Raw genomic sequence first — 23,121 nt, 5'->3', positions numbered from 1 at the left:
GCAGTAGCAAAGCAAGAGAGGATCTCAGTGTGGAAGAAGGAAGCCACAGAGGGATGCAGGCACAGGGGTCGTCAGGCATCTCAAGTGTCTCTGGTGGAGACCTGTCACCCTCACTCTGAGTTGGGGACCGAAGTGGGGCACCTGGAAGGCAGAAAGTGCTTGTTTCCTAATAGGCAGCCAGAGGGAGATAGACAGAATAGAGGGAAGTCCGCTGGCCACCCCACCAGGGCACAGGGCACAGGGCACGGCTCAGAGTCAGACAGCGGGGATCGAGTCCTGGCTCCACTGCATTCGGCCTGGTCAGTCCTAAGCAAGGTGTGTTCCCTGTTTTGTTTTCTCACCTACAAGTGAGGATGGCACTAAATTCCTCCCTGGTAAGGTTTTCTGAGGATTAAACTAGATGATGGGTATAAAATAATACATACAGTCCCTGGTAAGTATTAGCTCTTACTGTTTTATTATTGATATTAACACAAAGCTTCATTACACAACAGTTCAGATGCATGGCCTGGTGTGGGTACTAATGAATTAATGAACCTGAGGCTTCCTCCCATTTCTGGGATCAAGGATGAAAAAAAGAAAAACTCGCCCTGCTGGTGTGGCATCAACCTATGAACGAGGAGGTCGCAGTTTGACTCCCAGTCAGGGCACATGCCCGGGTTGTGGGCTCGATCCCCAGTGTGGGGCCTACAGGAGGCAGCCGATCAATGATTCTCTCTCATCATGGATGTTCCTATCTCCCTCTCCCTCTCCCTCCCTCTCTGAAATCAATAAAAATATATATTTTTAAAAACCCTCAAGGGGCTGGTATAAGACTATGGCATTAAAGCTGTAAATTCTTTACATTCTAGAATAAATGAGTGACACAGAGGTTATGTTTAGTGCATTTATAGTCATGAGTGTTTGGTTTTAGAAATTTATTTGTACTTACATTGTAATGAAGATCACAAAGTATCTTTAAAATATTAAGAATTTACTTTTTACTTCTAAAAGCAATCCATTTGTTTGATTGAAGAGCATGGTATGAAAAATGACCAAACTAACGAGCTAGCCTGTAGCAATCATGTAAAGCAGGTTATTTGGACCTGGCGTCCCCAAAACAGAGTGGAGATATTGACCCTCTGCAAGTGCTAGGACAGGAGCGGCATGGCGCATGCACTAGTGGGTGTGGGCCTGGAGCGATTGGAGGGAGTTGTACCATAGTTCAAAGTACAAGTACCCAAGTTAAGATGCGGTCAGAGTCTTGTGTGTTCATAAGCTACTTTTACCAGCCTTGCTCATCTTGTCGGATGTAGGTTTGATGGAAGCTGAGGCTGTAGGGAGTCCCATGGACAGCTGCAGGGATTTGCAGCCTTGAAAATTCCCCAAATTTGAGAGCTTCCTCCCAGTGGGGACCTTGAGGAGGACCTTGGGGACTAGACCCAAGAAGCCTGAACGCTCCGGAACTCTCCCAGCTCTTGTCCGGGAGGTGATCCTAGGCCTCCCCAGACTTCCCAGCAGGACATCCATGCCCAGACAGTGCAGCCCGAAGGCCCAAGGCCAGGTGGGAGCAGATTCCCCTCCTGTAACGTGTTCCCTCCCTGTCAGTGCTAGGCCTAGCGTGCAGGAGAGAAGGAGAGGGAATGGGAAGGCGGGAGGCCTTCCACCTCCACCTCTCCTCTTCCCCCTGAAACACTGAGTTCTTCAGGCCTTTCTCCTCCTTAGAATCCTAATGATCTTTTTCTTTCCTCTTTATGCTTTCTGTGTGTATGTGACATTTTAGAAAATGGAGCTACAATTCACATATCATAAAATCACCCATTAAAAAGTGTACAGCCTAGCCCTGGCTGGTTTGGTTCGGTGGATAGAGCGTCAGCCTGCGGACTGAAGGGTCCCAGGTTCAATTCCAGTCAAGGGCACATGCCCAGGTTGCAGGCTCAATCCCCAGTAGAGGGTGTGCAGGAGGCAGCCGATCAGTGATTCTCTCTCATCATTGATGTTTCTGTCTCTCTCTCTCCCTCTCCCTCTCCCTTCCTATCTGAAATCAATTATATATATATATATATATATATATATATATATATATAGAGAGAGAGAGAGAGAGAGAGAGAGAGAGAGAGAGAGAGGAGAGAGAGAGGATGAATGACAGCTGGCCAGGTGAAGGAGGCAGGGCACTACAGTGACTCTTTATATATAAAAATATATATATATATTTAAAAAGTGGGGGAGAAGATGCCAGCGAATGGAAATTGAAGGTGCAGCAGGTCAGTGGGCCATTGCATGCCCGCAGTCCTTAAGGCCTGATTCCTGTTTTCTTTCCTCGGCCATCAGTAACTATCACCCACAGAGGGCTCTCTGCTGTGGGCACTTGACATTGTACAGCCACTTCCTGCACTGTCTTATCACCTCCTCCAGGCCCAGGAGCAGCCAGAAGGTGGGGCACCGGAAGGTTCTGCTATGGCTTGTCATCCCCCCCATGGCTTCTCCTGGCTCCAGGGTGCTGTGGTGCCGTCAGCTGGGTCTGGGAGCCCTGGATCCCACTGCCTTCTCCCAACCCCACGAAGGTATGCTCCGGAGCCCAAGCCTCATGCACTGGCTCTGCCCCCATGCCTTTCCCCAGGCAGCCCAGCGTTTCTCTCCCTGTGTGGGCCGGCCTTTACGGAGGGATCTCGGCACTGAGCTGACAGAGTCTCCGAAAATACACCCTGATCTTATCATTCTGCTCGGAAGCTTTCCATAGCTGCTTTTTGTCTGCAGACTGAAGTCTTCACTCTCCACAGACACACCTTTCATCCAGTGCAGAGGTGGATGGTCACTGCAGTGCCCTGCCTCCTTCCCCTGGCCAGCTGTCACTCATCCTCTAAGACCAGCTCAGATGCCCCAGGGTGCATTTGGTGCCCTCCGTGGGCCCACCTGTTTCTCAGCACTTCCCACACTCTGTCAGTGATCAATGTCTTGTCTACAAGACCCCGTCAGCAATGCCAAGTTCCTTAGACCTACTGCCGTGAGGAAGGGAACCCCAACCTGAGACTCTATAGGCCTTAAGGTGGAGAAAGCAGGGAAGGCTGCTTGGAGGCTTTCAGATACTGCACTGGGTGGTTTTAAGGTGGACCTCTCACAGTGAGAAACTGGCTGACGATTTAATAGCTTTGGGTTGGTGAGCCCAGTGAGATAAGGGCCTTAAAGCCCGTCTTGATGAGCAAGCAGTTAGTCTTAATAAGTTGTTTACTTGGTTCACAGTCCTATTTTGCAGGAGCAGGTATTTCCTAGAGCAAGCAGGCAGGTTATTTTTGCTGGTCACAGTGGTGTGTAGCACAGCATCAGGAGAGTATGCCTGGTCCCAGAACTGATTAACACGGAGACAGGGGATTAGGTTGGTTTCTGCTTTGACAGCCAATCCTGTTAAACTGAGCGAGCTTCAGGAGAGTGGAGGCCAAGACCCAATCCTCCCGCAAACCCTAACCCTGGCAGAGCGCCGGGACGTCATCAGCACGTGACCAGTGCTCATTGGCCCTGTGCGCACGAGTGTCAGCACCTTTCAGTGGCCCGGGGGCCTCTGGAGAGCACCCTGACCTGGGAGAAGCAGCAATAGGAGGGTGTCTAACAAAATGCTGCCTCGACCCTGGCTGCTGCCGATGGGGCCCAGTGACCATCGTCGGCAGCACCGGGAGCTTGTGAGAACTGCAGAATCTCAGGACTCGCCCCACACTCTATAGCGGGCAGCCGGTGACTGGGCCTGTACAACCGTGGGCGAGGCTGCTTGTGGGAGCCAGTCACAGTTCTGTTCAGCAAATGTTCACAGAGTCATGCATGCCAGGCAGTGGAGAGCCCCGCGGGTACAGCAGGGAGGCCTCTGGATCCGTACGCTGGAGGACAGGCCCAGGAACGCAGCTCAGTGACAGGGTCGTGTGCGTGTGTGTGTGTGTGTGTGTGTGTGTGTGTGTGTGTGTGTGTAGCCTCTTTTCCCTGATGGCCTTGCCCCTCACAGAGCTAATAATGACAACACACTCTTCCTGTCCTTTCCCACGTCAGATCCTGACGGCAAGCGGCGACGGGACCTGCGCCCTGTGGGACGTGGAGAGCGGGCAGCTGCTGCAGAGCTTCCACGGGCACGGGGCCGACGTGCTCTGCTTGGACCTGGCGCCCTCAGAGACGGGAAACACCTTCGTGTCCGGGGTAAAGACCCAAGGAACATGTCTAGAGTCCTCTGTCTACCAGGGAGGGTGGTGGTGGCAATTCATGTCACTTCCTGGGACTAGATGGGATGGGTTCCTGAAAGGGTTTTCAGGTACTCCTTAGCTCCCCTCTGCAACCCCAGGTCCCCTCTGCACCCCCAGGCCCCCACTGCACCCCCAGGTCCCCTCTGCACCCCCAGGTTCCCACTGCACCCCCAGCTCCCCTCTGCACCCCCAGCTCCCCTCTGCACCACCAGCTCCCCTCTACACCCCAGCTCCCCACTGTACCCCAGCTCCCCTCTGTAACCCCAGCTCCCCTCTGCACCCCCAGCTCCCCACTGTACCCCAGCTCCCCTCTGCACCCCCAGCTCCCCTCTGCACCCCTAGCCCCCCACTGTACCCCAGCTCCCCACAGCACCCCCAAGTCACCACTGTACCCCAGCTCCCCATGGCACCCCCAGGTCAGCACTGCACTCCCAGGTTCCCACAGCACCCCCAGCTCCCCTCTGCACCCCCAGCTCCCCACTGTACCCCAGCCCCCCTCTGCACCCCCAGCTCCCCTCTGCACCTCCAGCTCCCCTCTGCACCCCCAGGTTCCCACTGCACCCCCAGCTCCCCTCTGCACCCCCAGCTCCCCTCTGCACCACCAGCTCCCCTCTACACCCCAGCTCCCCACTGTACCCCAGCTCCCCTCTGTAACCCCAGCTCCCCTCTGCACCCCCAGCTCCCCACTGTACCCCAGCTCCCCTCTGCACCCCCAGCTCCCCTCTGCACCCCTAGCCCCCCACTGTACCCCAGCTCCCCACAGCACCCCCAAGTCACCACTGTACCCCAGCTCCCCATGGCACCCCCAGGTCAGCACTGCACTCCCAGGTTCCCACAGCACCCCCAGCTCCCCTTTGCACCCCCAGCTCCCCTCTGCACCCCAGCTCCCCACTGTACCCCAGCTCCCCTCTGCACCTCCAGCTCCCCTCTGCACCCCCAGCTCCTCTCTGCACCCCAGCTCCCCACTGTACCCCAGCTCCCCTCTGCACCCCCAGCTCCCCTCTGCACCCCCAGTTCCCCACTGTACCCCAGCTCCCCTCTGCACCCCCAGCTCCCCTCTGCACCCCTAGCCCCCCACTGTACCCCAGCTCCCCACAGTACCCCCAAGTCACCACTGTACCCCAGCTCCCCATGGCACCCCCAGGTCAACACTGCACTCCAGGTCACCACTGCACCCCCAGCTCCCCACTGCACCCCCAGCTCCTGCAGCAATGGTGGTACTGGGAGGGCCTCCCAATCTGCCCCGACATTCAGCATCCACGGAAGGATCTGGAATGTTCTCCTGGTGTGACTGCTATCACTCGGGGCACGTATCTGCCACATTTAAAAATCATTCCTCAGATAAATAGTGGAGTTTGTATCTGACAGCATTGCAAGTGGCCACCAGGGCACACGCTCAGTGAGGCAGCACTGTGTGTGAACAGAGCGTTGGGGCTGGTGGGACACTCTCCTGCCCCACCCCTGCCAGTCACCATCGAACAGTGTATCTGAGGTCTCAGTTGGGCAGACAGGCCACGGTGACACAGAGCAGCACTAGGCTAGGAATCAGGATGCCTGGGTCCCGGCTTTGCTACCTCACTCTAAACTTCATCATCTGTAAACTGGGCGTGATGCACAATAGTTCTTGCCTCCTCCCTTCCCCAGGACATTATGAATAGTAGGTAGAAGAGTTTACGTTGTGTTATACAAATAGTAGGGGCGAGTATTTTTGTGGACAGCTAGGAATAAAAATGGGGAATTAAGCTGGCTGGCCTGACCTCGAGTCAGTCAGGAGAGGTCGATGATGCTACACCATCAAATTGAAACGTGGGGTTCAGGGTGCAGACTTCTGTGGATTCTTGTCTGGCGAAGTTGAAGAATAAATTCGTGGACTAACAGATTTTGAAACGTGGGGTTCAGGGTACAGACTTCTGTGGATTCTTGTCTGGCGAAGTTGAAGAATAAATTCGTGGACTAACAGATTTCTTTGATAAAAATGAGGAAACTTATTGAAAGCATATAAAACTCCATCTGGGCAAGAATCCCCAAAGGGGACCCCCCTGCGGAGGGGCCCTCAAATGGGGAAAAAAATGCTCACTCGCTTTCTCTCTTTCTCTCTCTGATGGGAAAAATCTAAGTCCAAAAATCTAAAATCTGTCTCATGTTCCTTTGTCTCTGGTTTATATATGTTGTAGTTCTTTGTTTGAATCTGACCCTTAGCAATTGGACCCTTTCCTTAATTTAAGACCCCCGGCTTTCCTCATTGGTCATTCTTCTACATAGTATTAGTTTTAAAGTCTAAAGCCCACGTGCCTCCCCCCCATTTTCTCCTCCTCATTTTGCAACATTATCCATCTAATCTGTTCAAGTTGGAGTTGCTTTTGATCTCCCTTATGGCTCTCTCTTAGTTGTCTTGGCCAGAGATGTTTTATTACCCCTATGGCTCTCCCAGCTGCTCAGGCCAGAGATCCCTCTGTCCTTGGTTTATGGCTATTTTAATTGCTCAGGCCAGAAATGCCTCCATCCTCCCTGGACCCTCCCTTCCTCTCTGCCTAATTAAGCTAGCAGCTAACCCTTATCAAAGTGATGTTTGCAGCTGGAAGACATGAGACCCTTTGCTCCCAGCTGTCCACCTCTTAGTTCTGGGCCTCAGGCGAGGGCTCTCTGCCTCTAAATAGCAGGGGCCTCGCTTTTATTCTTGGGCACTTGACCATCTCTGTGTATTTCATTTCTGCACGTTTGAATAACTGTGTTTCTCTCCTCGGCTGTGCTGTTTACTCAAATTGTCACTGTCATGGTAGATTCTGTTGTCTCTTTCAGAGCATTAAACCCCTCTGATTTAGTGTCCTCTAAGGGTTAGAAAACACTCCTGGTCCTTCGTCCTCATTCTCAGTAAAGACACTCAGTGCTGAACCCACAGCAGGTCTTCCTGAGATGTCAGTTATGGTGCCTTGTCCCCGTCCCCATCCTCTAAGTTGAAACCAACAATTTGGACACCAAATCCAGTACTTCTTCTATTTGACAAGTGAGAGACCACATCATAGTCCCCAAACTTGACAACAGGACTGCTCTGCAGGACTTTATCAAAATGCTCCTAGAACCATGATCGTATAATGTAGGAATCGTATGTTTATGAACCTCTGGGTCAGGCTGGCGATCCAGAGAGAGTGGCTTACAGGTCTTGAGGTGGAAGCCAGGTAGGTGACTGGCCCAGGCAGCCAGCTAACTGCTGGCAGCGCCATGACTGGGCTCCTGCTCTGCTGATCCCCAGCCAGGGGGCTGCTGGGGTGCAGATGGCCCAGAGGCACCTAGAGGTCCACCTTTGCTCAGGGCTGCCCCTGACGCCTGAGACAAAGCTGGGAGGACCCACCTGGCACCACTGTCTGTCTGCTCTCCCCTCTGGGCTTAGAGAGGCAGCGATAGAGGGAGGAGGAAGGAAAGGGAACAATGAAGACATGGGAAATGCCATGGGGAAGGTGAGAGTAGGCTCTGGACAGTTTGTGCCCACTCAGTAAGCTGCCAAAGAAGAAAACATGCTACAGGGGGAAGCTGGGTCCTTCCCTTGGCCCCCGCCGAATCCAAGATTTAGTTCTGGCCTTCTAAGGCCTCATCAGTTGAAGTGGCCTTAAGCAAAGCTGGTCTCCGACATAAATGGTCTGTGTTACATAACTGGAACTCATGCCTGTCTGTGGGCATTCCTTGCAGCGGCCTTAACTCTGGGTAACTTTGCATTTGTAGGGATGTGACAAGAAATCCATGGTGTGGGACATGCGCTCCGGCCAGTGCGTGCAGGCCTTTGAAACTCATGAATCAGACGTCAACAGTGTCCGGTCAGTGAGTAGGGTGTTCAGCTACTCCTCTGTTCTCCTGGGCTCCCTGGCTTGGGGTGATCCTGAGCCCATCACCGCCTCCAGGCTCAGTGTACTGGGCTGAGAGGCCTCCCAGCAAGAATGGCTGATCTGTGGTGGGATTGAATAGCGCTCCAAAGCTTTTGGAGACCTTTTAATATAATTGTACCAGGGGCAATGAGTCAGTATCTCTCATTCATTCATTCAACAAATATTTATTGAGTACTTCTAGGCTAAACATTATCCCAGGAACTGGGAATACAGTTGTGAATAAGATAGACAAGGTCTCTCCTTTCCTGCAGGAGACAAGACAATGCACAAATAAACAAATGTATGATTTAATTTGAGATACTGATAAGTGCTATGAATAAAAGTAAAACAAGGAGATGTAATGGGATGGGTTGTTTCTTAGAATAGTCAGGGAAGGCCTCTCTGAGGAGATGATATTTAAATTGAGGCCAGGATTATACAAGAGCCAGGCTTACAAAAAGCTGGGGGGAGATGAGATGTTCAGGGACCTAACAAAAGGCCAGATTGTTGAGTTGGGGGAGAGGGTGGCTAACATGATCTATGTTTTGCCTTTAAAACATCATTCTGGCTGCTGTGTGGAGAACAGGGTATAGGGGAGCAAGAATGGAAGGAAGTGTGACAGCTGGTTAGAAAGAAGTTGTGTGAGATCAAGAGAGAAAGGATGGCGGCTGGAACTAAGAAAGCATAATAGAGACAGAACTGTCTAGAATTGGGAATGTTCTGAGGTTTTACACGACCTGCAAGCTATCAAGTTAGGCTACCACAAGTTCCTGGCTGCTGGTAGATAGAAGACATGAGACTGCTGGGTCAGAGATGAAGGACAGTTTATTACTCAGAGCAGTGGCAGTAGTCAGAGTGTCAGCATCTCTGTGCTGGTTACTTGAGCCCAAATTCCACAGGATGACATGAAAAGGGCCAAATGACATGTAGGATTTATGAATTGGATCCTAAGAGAGAGGTCAGTACTTGACATATAAATTTGGAAGGTGACACTGTTCCAACAGCATATATATTATAATCACCCAGGAATCTTCATTATGCTTCCTGGGCAATACTAGGCTTGTTCCCCTTAAAAGCAAGAATAAAATGAGACAACTTAATTACATTAGTAGTAGAAATGTTAGTAAGAATTGTCTAGCTCCCTGCCCTCAAATATGGGATAAGATAAAAGGAAAAAGGCTATCACTTTTTGCAAATGTGTAGCAATTACCTAGAAAATCAAAGAAAATCAATCCAGAATTTACTACAGATAGAAAATGAAGTTACTAAGGTGCAGGACAGAATATCCACAAAAATCAAGTAAACCCTTATGTTGAGATACAGCTTAAAAAGGCGCAGTCTCTCACCCATGCTTTTGCCTTTGCCCTGATCCTCTTCTGATGGCCACTATTCCACCAGGTCTCCACGGAGGCCTGCCTCTCTCTGGGAAGCGGATTATAGAAAAGAGTGACTGTGACAGAAAGCATCGTTACTGACTGAAAGCTGTTTATTGGCACCGTGCCACATTCTTTGCATATGCTGTCTTATTCCCTCTTGACGAGGAAATAGGCTGTGCAAGGTGAAGTCACTTTGCACAAGTATCCCATGCAGTAAGTGGTCAGTGCAGGGATCTGCATGTGGCTCTGTGTGTCTGATTCCAGTGTCTGTGTTTATAACCACTTTCTTGGTTATATAGGCCTGGTTTTGCCGTGGCCCTGAGCTCTGGGCCACGTCTTAGGAATGAGGTATGTGGTCAAGGAAAACTCCGGGTCCGGGGACCTGCTCTGTGCTCCATGCCTGGTACAGATACCCGCGTTATCACATTTACTCCTCACCAGCACTCTGCAAGGCCAGTGCCACTGTCCCCTATCGACAGGGAAGAAAACTAGAGGCCAGCGGTCTGCCGGATGAGCTTCCCTCTCTGGCCTCTGTAACAAATGGTCCTTATGTCCCTAGAAGTGGGGATCCTGATTCCGAGGGCCTAGCACGGGACAGCTTCCCAGACGGTTGTGACGGGCACCCAGGGTTGGGAGTCACCATCTAAAGTGCTTTCTCCCCAACTTCCTCTCTGCAGGTACTACCCGAGCGGAGATGCCTTTGCCTCAGGATCGGACGATGCTACGGTATGTTCCCAAGTCATTGAGAGCTTTCTTATTTGAGAGAGAGATGTGCTGCCTTCATTTTATTTTTTTAAATAACTTTTTTTCCTGATTACAAAAATAATGTGTATTCTTTGAAGTAATCTTGGGGAGAAATTAAATTACCTTAATCTCCCTACCCAGGAAAAATCACAATTAGATGAATTCCTTTCTGTCTCTTTCCTTGTTAAACAAAATTTGCTTTTTTTCACTTACTAATAGATTGTGGACATTTTCCTATGCCAATAAAAATTGTTCTATATTATTTTTTCTTAATGATTAAACAGTTTCCCATGTTATAGACAAACCATCATTTACTTAGCCAGTCTTCAATTTTGGGACATTTGGGTTTTCAAGGTATGTGTTTTTTTCCTGTTTAAAAACACTGCTATAAGTAAGTATTTTTGGAGCCTCTCATTATTTCCATAGAATGAATTCTCAGACATGAACTTTCTGAGTTAAAAATAGGCCTAGTTTTGCCGTAACCGGTTTGGCTCGGTGGATAGAGCATCAGCCTGTGGACTGAAGGGTCCCGGGTTCGATTCCGGTCAAGGACATGTACCTTGGTTGTGGGCACATCTCCAGTGGGGAGTGTGCAGGAGGCAGCTGATCGATGTTTCTCTCTCATCGATGTTTCTAACTCTCTATCTCTCTCCCTTCCTCTCTGTAAAAAATCAATAAAATATATTTTTTAAAAAATAGGCCTAGTTTTAAAGCTTTTGATACTAATTAAAAAATTATGTTCACTGATTGTTTTTAAGAGAAAAGAAATACCTTCTTGTGCCCTGAAAATACCAAATAAATTATTAAATAATAGTAATAATAGTTTTGATTCTGATTCAATACTATGGAAGAAATTACAAAGGAATGGATTGAGAGTTTTGGTAATAATAAAAATTTAACTTATGGATGTCAAAAATATATAACCAAATGTTAGTGCATACATTTTGGAAAAATCCTTGCTACATGTATGCCAGACCAAGTTGAAATCCTTTAGATATGAATGGGGAGGCATAATCAATAAGAAATATACCCCAATTTTAAAGAAAGATAGAATGCAGACCATTTATAAAGCAATACACCCAAAATAGCAAATAAACTGAAAATGTTTCCAAAATCACCTCTAATCCAAGAAATGCAAGTTTCAATGATCAGATGCTCAGCTGCAGGAGAAATGCTCGGGTGGAGGTGGTGTGGCGAGGAGTCTGGGGCCAGCCTGATCAGGACCCTGGGTACCAGCCTTCTAGAAAGCAGTTCTGTGATAGAAGAACTTTCAAAATATCTCTACCCTTTGATCTAGACATGCTATTTCTTGGAAATAATTCTATCCTAAAGATTCTATTCCATAGCTATTATAAGGAGGACATCAGGGATTTTTACATAAGAATGGGAGATAATCTATATATATATATATAAAAGCCTAAGCAACCATTATAACCGAACGACCGGTCGACCAGTCGCTATGACGTGCACTGACCACTGGGGGGAGATGCTCAGTGCAGGAGCTACCCCCCAGTGGTCAGTGCACTCCCACAGCCAACCTCCCACAGCCAGCCAGTGGCATCAGCGTCCAGCGTTCGTTCCTTCCGCGCCTAGTCCAGCAACCATTGCCTCCTCTCCTGACCCTGCCCGGCGCCTTCGGCCCCTGGCTGGGATGGGGAACCGAGGCTGGGTGGTGGCGGAAGCAGCCCCTTTGCCAGGAGAGCCGAGGGCCTGCTCCCTCCTCGGGGCCAGCAGCCAACCTCCCACACCCTGTCCCTCCCCCTGGCTGGCAGGCCCTGATCGGCCCATCCCTGATCGGCCCTGATTGCTGGCCAGGCCTAGGGACCCCACCTGTGCATGAATCCGTGCACCGGGCCTCTAGTTTTATTATAAAAGAGAAAAAATAAAAACAAAGATCTTTTTAACAGGATATGACTAGATTCTGATATATCTACATGAAGATTAACAACCACATTAATTGGTTTTTTTGGAAGATTATTTAATGATATGAGATAACGCTCATAACATAATGAGAAAAGTAATGAAACATTCACCCTATGTTTTTTTTTTCATTATTTATTTTTTTAATACACACATAAAACAGAAGTAAGTCTGAAGGAAAAAGGTTTAGTCAATATCTCTAGGATTTGGGGTGACTTTTATTTTGTTTTCTATGCATTTTGAGTTTTTCTGAATTTTCTGCAATGACCATGTATCCCTCATCAGAAAAAAAGGCTGGGCTTCATTTTTGGTTTTGTACCTGAAGAAGTCCTCTGTATTTGCTGTGTCTTTAAGTCTCCATTGGAGATGAATAGGCATCGGGATTGGGGGAGAAAATACTGGGAGAGAGAACCTAAGAGGTGGCTCCCTTACCTCTGCAACCACACAAGCCATTGGCACCTGCTGGTGGCTCTGTGGTGTCGCCTCGCCAAACTGGAGCCAGAAGTAAGTGCTCCTTTGTTTGCACCCCAGTGTCGCCTCTACGACCTCCGGGCGGACAGAGAGGTCGCCATCTATTCCAAGGAGAGTATCATATTTGGAGCATCCAGCGTGGACTTCTCCCTCAGTGGTAAGATTTTATGTCAGAAGCTTTCCCGGGACTGTAAAACAGGACCTAAGTGACACCCAGCTCTCCGTCACGCGGCCCCTCAGCTAAACTTCCTGTGGGCCCATATGCCAAATAGTCTCCTTTTGTGCCAGTTCCGCGTGCCCGCCTCTTGCCCCCCGGGCTGTGTGAGCCCTACTTCGCCCTGCCCTCAGTGGCTGCCCCCAGCCCCAGTCACTTCGGGGGAAATGAAGGCTGTGCCCATCTAATACTGTTCTTCAAGGCAGAGATGGACAAATGCTCACATATGAAGGGCCTTTAGGCACTTCTTCCCCAGCCTTCCATTCTCCCTTCACACCTGAAAAAGGACTTTTTTTTCAGAGGTGGAGGGTGGGTGACCTTTCTCAATGCCCTGAAGCTCATGGCACCTCTGCCCTCCCAGCTGGGGAGGCTGCTAGTGAACATTAAGGCAGCACTGATACTCTGGGTCACTGGACCATTCAATTTCCCCAGACACTCCCCCAATTCTGCACCTGAGCCTTCGTGCATGCATGCAGCTACTCCTGCCTGAAACATCTTTTCTCTCTTTTCTCTGCATGGCAAACTTCAACTTCTCTTCACCCCTCAAGAGCCCATCAGATGTCATTTCCTCTGCAGTGTCTTCCTTGACCCTTCCTCTGTGATGGGATAGCACATGACACATAGCTGAGCACTTCCAGTATAGTCCTTATCACATGGTGCTATGATTTATGTGTCTGCCTACCAAGGCCATCCTCCACAGGGGCAGCAACTGTGCTTTCTCCTCTGAACCCTTAGGGCAAAGCACAGTATCTGACACACGGGGGCACTAAATCACTGTTTATTGAAGGAGTGAACGAGTGAACGAGTGAATGAATGAATGAATGAACGAATGAACGAATGAACGAATGAACGAACAAGCAAGCGAGCGAGAGTCATGAAAAAGAAAAACAGGAAGGAAGGAACTGGTTTAATAACTATCACATCCTCCTGCTTCCAGGTCGCCTGCTGTTTGCTGGATACAACGATTATACCATCAACGTCTGGGATGTGCTCAAGGGGGCTCGAGTCTCCATCCTGTTTGGACATGAAAACCGTGTCAGTACTCTACGAGTTTCCCCTGATGGGACTGCTTTTTGCTCAGGATCCTGGGATCACACCCTAAGAGTAAGCGAGGAGACTTTCTATTTTACTCTGTGTGTGAGAAGAGGCGTGATTGGCCTTCCTGAAAGCAGAAGTCCGAGTGAGCTAGGAGAGGCTGGACAGCTACATGAAGCTCAGATTTCAGCTCTACTCAGAGCCTCAGAAGGAATGAGTGGCCTGGGATGTAGTGAGTTCCCCATCGACACAGGTGTTCATGCCTGGATTATACAACTATGTATCAGCGTGTAGTTGAGGGAATAGCTGGACTAGGTGATTCAGAAGGTTCCTTTTGACCTTAAAAGTCTGATTCTTCTGAGTCTAGCCTTTGACAAACCACAGATTGCCAATCTCGCCTCCTAGAACTGCAGGGTTCTTCTGTGGTTACAGACCCCTATGAAACCGACAGAGGGGCTTTAGGAGGGCATGAAGCCCCTGAAAGTATATGCCAGATTTTGTGTGTGTCCTCCTCATGGCTTTTTTTTTTAATATTCTCAGAAAGCTCCAAGACTGTCAGGTGTTGGCTCCCCAGAAATACTATTTGCAAAGCAAAGCTCACCACAGTGTGGAACACCACAAACTTGACCGTCTCAGTAGTGTCTTAGGAGGGAGAGCAAAGGCAGATCCTTGAGGTTTTAGGGATTGAGGCAGATCTTTTGATGGAGGGACTTTAGTGGCGTAGAGTTTCAGATTGCTGGGCACAGGCTGGGGTGAGGGGAGGATTTCGAAGATGGGCTTTAACAGTGACCAGTCCCTTGATGCTCTGTGTTGTTCTAAGAAGTGTCTCTTCTAAAGAGGATACTTGACTCGTGTACTCATAGGATAAAAAAGTGAATGGACTTTTGCAAAGTTCCTGAAACAAACAATAAAGTTATTTGTGACTTCATTCATCTTCCTGGTCAGGAGTTGCCTAAATTAGTAAAGTTGTATTAATGTACTCAGAGAGCTGTCTGGGTACAGATGTCTTCCTTTGCCAATCTAAGAGTTACCAGTCCCTCGTGGGAGGCCACAGATGCCCTTAGACAGTTAACTAAGGGTGCGGGGGGTGGGAGGGTGGGACGGGCATCAGGTGGAAACATGCACCTTTCTCCTCTCTCAATCCTCAGGGCAAAGCACAGTACCTGATACACCTGGGCACTAAATCACTGTTTAAAGAATGAATGAACAAATGAATAAATGAGCTGCTAAGAGGAAAGTGTTTTATTTTCCAAGACATGCAAGTGCTCTATTTTGGATGGAGTATTTCCATCCACTGTGTGTGTGTGTGTGTGTGTGTATAAAGAGACTTTGATTTATCCCTTTAAACTCAGGTTTTGTAAGTTGTTAAGTACTAAAGAAACTGACAATTATCTATTTGTGTCTTTGCAGGTCTGGGCTTAATCGTTTCCTCACAATACGCACTTAGGTACCTGAGGTTAGAATTTGAAATCACCACATGTAAATAGATCTTACTTCTAGAGGACTTTCGATTTTATCACAACTTGGCTGAAAGGTCACCAAACATCTCCAGTATTACTATTAAAACTACCAGCCCTGCAAAAGTACCACTGTCAGCCTTCAGCACTAGGAGAACACCTTCAAGTACAGTGCTGCTGGGGGATTTTTGTTGTTTTTTCATTTTGAGCACTTTTTAAATTTATTCATTTAAAAAATATATATATTTATTGAGTTCGGGGAGGGAGAGAGAGAGATAGAAACATCAGTGATGAGAGGGAATCGTTGAACAGCTGCCTCCTGCACGCCCCACACTGAGGATGGAGCCCACAACCCTGGTCAGTGCCCAACCACTGAGCCACGCCAGCCAGGCTGAAATTTACTCATTTTTAAGGTTATTCTTAATTATACTCAGCTCAGTTCATTCAGTTACCAACAGAATCCAGCATCTAATGTATTTCCTACTGCTTCTTTGACTCGGGTTTGTTTTGGAGCTCCTTAGAACCTGGTCTCCGTCGGCGTGCGCTGTGACGGGCCTTCCTCCGGAAGTGCTGATTTCAGTGGCTGTAGGAGGAGGGCCGTGGTAACTGATCTGTGATAGGAGGAAGTTCCCATTCCAAATGTAATTAGACAGATGCACTTTTTTTAAAATGTGTTTTTATTGTAAGAGTATATTTCCCAGTCTTGCATCATATTGTCTTGTTTCATATAAAACATTTTCATCTGTGTGAACTGTTATAAATGAAGCAGGTGTGCATACGATGGACGGGAGGTTTAACTCATGAATCATGTGATGATGTGACAGGAGTGTTATCACGTGGACACATCCTTTTCTTCCAAGGGAAAAGCTGAACGCTGTGACACACATGCTTCTCAGAGCAGACAAACCTTTCTGTGTGGGAACACGGGACAGCACATTTAGTGCAAGGCCTGTCACTAGTATTAGACATGTGAGGATCAGTGACATCCCTCAGCCTAACGGGGATCTTGTCCATCTCCATTATACTCATATTTATTGCATTAAGGATGTAATTGCATATACAAATTAATGGCTAGGTTTTAAAAAGTAATGTTTTCTATTGAGAAGAAGAACATAAAAGATATCTTGTCTTTATTTGAAATTCAGCAATTCCTTCTGGAAGATACCAAGTGCTTTGTTACAAGACCCTTTGCTTTATTTTGTTTCTAAAGGTATAGAGAGGCTTATTTTTTGTTTTAGAAAATTCCTTATTCATCCAGATGGCATGCATTAGGGAAGTAAAAAGTCACCTCAAATTCCAAAAACACACCTGGGTGAGGCTCGCCGGTGGCTCCTGTGGTGCCCAAGGGCTGTGTCTGCTGCATCTGCTGGATCGCCAGTCTCCTCTCAGCCCTGTTCCCGCCCGGCCCTTCTCCCGGGGCAGGCTCGGGCTCTGCAGGCCCAGCCCCAGACCCTGCTGCTCAGAGAGGCCCTTCCAGCGTGGGCACAGCCATCGGGTAGGCCTGGGCCTGGCACCCATCAGCTCGGGGGTGCGGGACCGCCCTCAGATCTACTTGGTCAGGTGTCATAATGGACCAGTCGGGCCATCTTTCCCATCTGTTTAAAAAAAATAAACAGAATGGTTATATTCAGTCATTTGTGAGGGTTTTACTATGCAACAGCCCTAGTGAGAGCAATAGAAAAGGCTCCCGCTTGCCTCAGAAGAGCCCAGAGGGAAGAAGAGGACATGGTCCCCGGGGACCATTTTTCAGCCACCTTCTCTCCCCCGCAGGGGACCGCCTGGACAGGGGCTCTGGGAAATGGGCACAGGCCCACCCAGCTGCTGAGGGGGCAGGTCCCGCAGTGTGTCCATGGAATCCCTGAGCTGCACTCCCAGAACATTCCAGAATGCTCCTCGTCTCCTAGTTACAGCCTCCCCTACCTCTCTCCCACAGACCCTTTCCTGCCTCTGCACAGGAAAGTCGAGCTTTATGTTTGGAGAGGCAGAGCACATCTTCAGCGCATAATAGTCCATAACTTTCCAATTAAAAAACAACTTTAAGGGCCCTATGGGAATATTTTGTAGAATACTCACCCCGTGGGCAGTAAGCCACCTCCCCTATAAGTACTTCATCTCACAGTGTGTGCTGTTTAGTATTTATTGATGAAATACTTGGTTGGGAATGTACTACACTATATGGACACTCAAGGGTAAACGCCAAGTAATAAATTGTATTTTGCATATTGAAAATAATGCCAAGTGGAGTTTTTCAACCAGTTTGTCTTTTTTTTTTAGAGGATTTGGGGGCAAACCCAGCAAACTGATTGTGGTGAAGGGGCCCAATGAATGTGTCCCTGTGTGCGTAGCCTTGGACCCCCCTCCCCAGCCAGAGAAGAGAAGGGGGAGGCAGGAAGGGAGTCACCTGAGGAGGTGGGCAGTGATGGGGGTTGATGGGAAAGGCCTGTGACCTGAAACCAGGCAGCCGCTCTACATCCCCTTTCCCCTTCCCACCCCTTGGCCTCCTCCACTCCCTTCCCTGGATTACATGTAGCTTAATGGCAGCAAAGGTAGTAAAGGCCTTTGCATTCTGGGCTTGCGTAGTTGTTTGGCCAGCAGGCTAGAAGGGGGCACACTGACAGTTACGACTCATCTGTAAGCTAGAGGGGGACAGCATGGTGACAAAGGATGTGACCTTAGGTTCAGACCCAGCTCCACCCCTTTTACAGGATATAAGGTATCATCCAGATTTCTCCCAGCCTCGGTGTCCTCATCTATGAAATGGGACAGCACTGAAATACATAAAGCATATACCTAGCTCAGCCTTGGCACATCTTCAATAGGGTCAATTCCCTGCTTCGGAGCTCTGTCTGTCCACCCATCCTCCCTTCCCCGTCTCCTTTTCCTGTTACCTTCCTCTCCCTTCTCTCACCTCCTCCCTCCTCTCTCTTCCTCTCCCACCTCTCTCCTTGTCTCCTTTCTTGCTCCTCCTTTTCTTCCTCTCTCTCTTCCCTTTCCACCCCCTTCCTCCCTTTCCCGAAACCATTCCTTTCCTTTTTCTTCTCTGTCTCCTCCCATTTCCTCCCCTCCATAAGCAGCCTCATTCATCTATCAAATTAGTAATTATCACCAATTAGAAAACCATCTCGGTCAGGTTTCTCAAAGTTTTTGGTCTTCTAATCCCTCTATAGTCTTAAAAATTGAGGACCCCAAAGAGTTTTGTGTTTGTGTGGATATTTACTATTAGTAATTAAAACTGAGAAAAATTGTAAAACAAGAACAGAGACTAACCCATTCCACTGGAAAACTCCTGAGAGAATGAGCATCTAAAAAGCCACACATACAGAAAGAAAAGGTATTATTATCATGAAATGAGTTTTGACCTTGGGGACCCTCAGGTGGGGACCACTCTTTGAGAACAGCTGATCTGGCCTAACAAGCTCCCTTCAGCACCTCTGTGGGCGGCCTCCTGTGGCCATGACAGCCTTGAAAGGGGCTTGGAAAAGGGGGAGGAAGGGCTTAACGAGGAACTCTCAGAGGAGGCTTTGGGGTGACCACAGGCCCCGTAAGAGATCCTTGAGGGGCATGGAGAGGATGGGAAAGGCTAGAGACCAACGGAGGCCTGTGAACGGCATTTCCTAAATGGGCTGCTGGGTCAGCAACAGGTTAAAAATACAGATCCTTCGGGCCCCTCCCCTGGAGCTCCGCTGGGCAGGACTGAAGTGGGCCAGGCCTTCTGCTAAGGCAACTTGAGGGAAGCTCTCAGTGAGTCTAATCTCTATGGATCCTTTGTGAGAACAAGAGGCTCAACCCTCTCACTTATGATAGGAAGGAATTGGGCCACTTGTCAACGCATAGCATGGACCCCTCATTCTCTAGACAGGGCCTGGCTGGACGTAGGCTGGCCTTTGGGACTGGTCATTTTTCACAGTGAGCTGATTCAAGGCCATTTCTGGTGAAAGAAATGAAATTAATATTTTTGCATCGTTGTAAAAAGGATGCAGACCCTCTAGTGAGGAGAGGGGATCAGGAATGATGCTCTGATTTAACCACCTAAATAAATATGAACTAAATATATGTATGGTATGAGCATTTGTGTGAAGAGTATGACCACACAATATCCATATTTGAACCAAGTTATCTGAACAACACACCACTGGTGAACACTTAACTTTATCATAAATCGGGAACCATGAAGCAGAGGTCACTGTTTTCATGTGTTCCCCAATAATAGGTGGCCTCCTACTCCTAGGTCTGTGCCCAAGAGAAATGAAAACATATGTCCACACAGAACCTTGAACACAAATGTTCACAGCAGCCCAGAATGGGACAACTCCAATGTTCAAAAACTGATGGAGTGATGAACAAAAACATGGAATAGCCATACCATGGAATATTAACAATTAAAAGGAATGAAGAACTGATACAGGCTACAACACAGATGAACCTAGAAAACGTTATGCTAAGTGAAAGAAGCCAGACACAAAGGGTCACATATTGTATGATTCTGTTTATATGAAATGTCCAGAATGGGCAAGTCCATAAAGACAGAAAGCAGATTAGTAGTTACTTAGGGCCCCACCCCATAACAAAGAAACAGTATTTCCAGAGGATGAGGCCCAGAAATCAGGATTTTAAAAAGATTCCCAGGTGATTTGAATGTGCAGCCAAGGTTGAGAACCACTGCTCTAGAGGTAAGCCTCAGATTGACCTGTGGAGAGCCATAAACAAGTCCCAGCTTAGAGGGCAGAGCCCTCTTACCATAATTAAGCTTGACCTTATGGCCTCCCCCTAGATCAGTGGTTCTCAACCTTCTGGCCCTTTAAATACAGTTCCTCATGTTGTGACCCAACCATAAAATTATTTTTGTTGCTACTTCATAACTGTAATGTTGCTACTGTTATGAATCGTAATGTAAATATCTGATATGCAGGATGGTCTTAGGCGACCCCTGTGAAAGGGTCATTAGACCGCCAAAGGGGTCACGACCCACAGGTTGAGAACCGCTGCCCTAGATCCTTCCTAGGTAGCTAGTGGGCTGTGGGAGATGCAGCAAGTGCTGCCAAAACAAGTGAAACTCACAAGAACATTGTAACTATGTTGACCACAACCTTGTTTGTCTCTGACTATAAAATAAAGCCTCAGCTTGCTGGCTGGATCCTTCTCTGTGGCCTCATCCAGACACAGGAGATCCACCGAGCCCCAGTTATATTCTCTTTGTCTTTTCTTTAATCCTTCACCGCCGCCCCCCCGCCCCCCCCCCCCCCCCCCGGCTCTACTGGAGCCCAGGTTGAGTGCCTGTGAAAGAGAATTTGCGTGCCCTTTAAGAGGGCACCTGGGTTTTTAGCATACTCCTAGCTCTCCCTGGTGGACAGAACCCATGCTGATTTTCACAGCCAGATGTTGTATGGCCTCCTCTTCCTGGCACTGGTGCTCCAGTCTGGTGAGCCCAGCATGGGGTTGAGATACCCCAGCTCCTCAGTCTCTTCCCGAGTCTCAGTGCAGTACCTGGGTGCAGGACCAGCCCCTTTCGTATCTATCTCTGCCCTTCCTACCTATGTTTATGTGGTTTCTTCTGTAAATGCTTGATTATAAGACTTTTCAGCTATTTGTAAGACAGTTGCAACTGTCAAAAACCAAACTGTGCATACTGAATAAAACAAAGCAGAAAGATGAATTTATTGCCAGGCCTTTGATGTGCCAGCTGGGAAACTCAAGGCAACAGAAACAATGAGTTGTGAGTTGCTCACAGACCAAGGGAGTTTTATGAGGTACATGTGGAAGCTATTTGGCTTTGTCAGTTAATTGGTGGCCTAAGGGTCTTCCCTATTTGAATCAGGGCAGCTGAGTCACAGGCACAAGACTCATGAGATGGCATAAACAAACTTGGTATCTTGAGGTTGGAGAGTATCCTCTGCTGATTTCTGAGAAGAGCTATAAATTCCTGTAAGGTTGGGTTAAGCTTCCTTTGTGGGCCTGTGTTGACCTGTGTTTTATCCATGACATAGAACCAAATGAAATTTTTCTCCATTTTGGTTTGGTTCTGCAGAACCAAGCCAGTTGCTCACATTGACCAAATCACTGCTATCATGCTGGGTTTGGCTGATTTAGCTGAGGAGGTCAATGTAAATGGTTGTGGCAAACTGCTCAAGATTACAGGCTGGGCAAGCCCTGGAAAGAGTTACAGTTGTTCTTGGTTCTAATAAATTGGTGGTTGAAGAAGCTGAGCACTCCATTCATGGTGCTCTATATGGTACTCACGGCTTAGTGAAGCAGGGAGCTCTTACTCCAAGAGGTGGTGTTCCAGAAGTAGAGTTGGCATGGAGAGGAGTGCTCGACCCAGAGGGGAGTGATTGTCCATGGTTAATTGAATATTCGCAAACATTGAGTGGTATGGAATCCTACTGCATTGGTGTCCTTTGCAGGTGTTATGGAGGTCATCCCGTCTACACTAACTGGCACTGACGACCTGAATCCCGTTTCTTCAGTAACAGTATTAAGAAACCAGGATACCCAAAGAGAAAATCACTACAGGCACTAATGTCCCAAAGGGTGGTATTTCCAACTTTCAAGGAACTGGTTGTCTAGCCTTTGTTGGTTTCAGTCAGTGAACTGAATCTAGCAACTGAAACCATCCGAAGCATCAGCAAACAATGTGGTGAACACTCAGTAATCCGGGTAACTCTGGCTGCCTGGCACCATCAATGACACTGACAGTGAGGCTGGCGTCACAGATCTCCTTGGTGTTCCTTGTTTTCCGGAAGATTTTTCCTTTGTGAATTCCTGGGCTCAGTCTTCCATTTGGCATTTGCTTAAAATTATATTGACACAATTTACTGAAACTAATAATTTGGTTTCAAAAATGTGTCTCTCTCCAGGCCTTCCAGGTCATTATTACGCTTGGCATGTTATGAAACATCTGCACCTGCTCTTTTGACTCATCTTAGGGGCCCTTTCTCTTCAGCACATTTGGCTCTGCCTGGCTGTCCTGTCACAGCGCATTCTGCATTGTGACATGATAAACTGACTTCATCTTTCATTGCTGTGTATTTTAGGGTGTTTCTCCTCTTACAGGCTATTGAAAACAAGGTTGCATAGAATTTTTTTGTACATAGCCTTGCACCCATGCATGATTACAGGCTGTGCAAGCCCTGGAAAGAGTTGTAGGAGGGATACCTAGAAATGCCTGAGATTCTGAGTCACAGTTTATATGTAGTAAAATCTGGCTACTTCAAAATTATTATTCAAAATAGGATCTGCCAATCCAAACTTCACAAGGGTAGGGAATGCTTCTCTCCTTACATACTTGCTGGTGTTAATTCATCCTAAGTTTTTGCCTTTATGGCTTTTGGAGTTCAGGTCTTTAGGAATGTCATCCTTGCCCCAAGATTATAAAGAAAGTATTCTATGTCCTTGGTCACCAATCCATTCTGGAATTCTTTTAGTGTAGTGTGAAGTGGGACTTAACTTCTTCTGAAAGAAGAATCAGGGTAGGTATTTCAGCATTGTTTATAGAAGACCTATTTTTCCCCTACTGATTTGACTGTATGCTCTAGTTAGTTGGCTTACCTTTCCCTCTACCAATAGCACTTTGTCTCAATTACTATATGTTTATAGTATGTTTATAGTATATTTATAGTGGTATAAGTCTCATCTCCTCCCCCACTGTTCTTTTTTTAAAAAATTCTTGGCTATTTTTGTGAATTGTTTAAAGTAAATTTTAAAAACCAGTTTATAAAGAATCCATTAAATAAAAATTACTTTAGGATTTTTATTAGGATGGGGTTGGATTATACATCAATTTGGAAATAAGCAGTATCTTTACAATATCTTATCTTCTAAGAACACAAACTGCTGTTTCATTTATTTAGT

General features: G+C 47.7%; 1 protein-coding gene across 1 annotated transcript in view; it reads left to right on the top strand.

The window, feature by feature from the left end:
- The window catches only part of GNB5 (G protein subunit beta 5), a 36,446-nt gene extending 18,908 nt beyond the window's left edge, over positions 1–17,538 (top strand). The window contains exons 6-11 of the mRNA XM_036301762.1: positions 4,012–4,155; positions 7,917–8,008; positions 10,110–10,158; positions 12,628–12,724; positions 13,719–13,885; positions 15,227–17,538. Of these exons, the coding sequence (XP_036157655.1) occupies positions 4,012–4,155; positions 7,917–8,008; positions 10,110–10,158; positions 12,628–12,724; positions 13,719–13,885; positions 15,227–15,238 (561 nt within the window). The 3' untranslated portion in view covers positions 15,239–17,538. The remainder of the gene's footprint in view (positions 1–4,011; positions 4,156–7,916; positions 8,009–10,109; positions 10,159–12,627; positions 12,725–13,718; positions 13,886–15,226) is intronic.
- Positions 17,539–23,121: the final 5,583 nt, after the last annotated feature.

This window comes from Myotis myotis, unplaced genomic scaffold, assembly GCF_014108235.1.
Source record: "Myotis myotis isolate mMyoMyo1 unplaced genomic scaffold, mMyoMyo1.p scaffold_m19_p_1, whole genome shotgun sequence".
Lineage (NCBI taxonomy): Eukaryota > Metazoa > Chordata > Mammalia > Chiroptera > Vespertilionidae > Myotis > Myotis myotis.
Note: the sequence above shows the minus strand (reverse complement) of the source record. Positions and strands in the feature narration are given on the sequence as shown.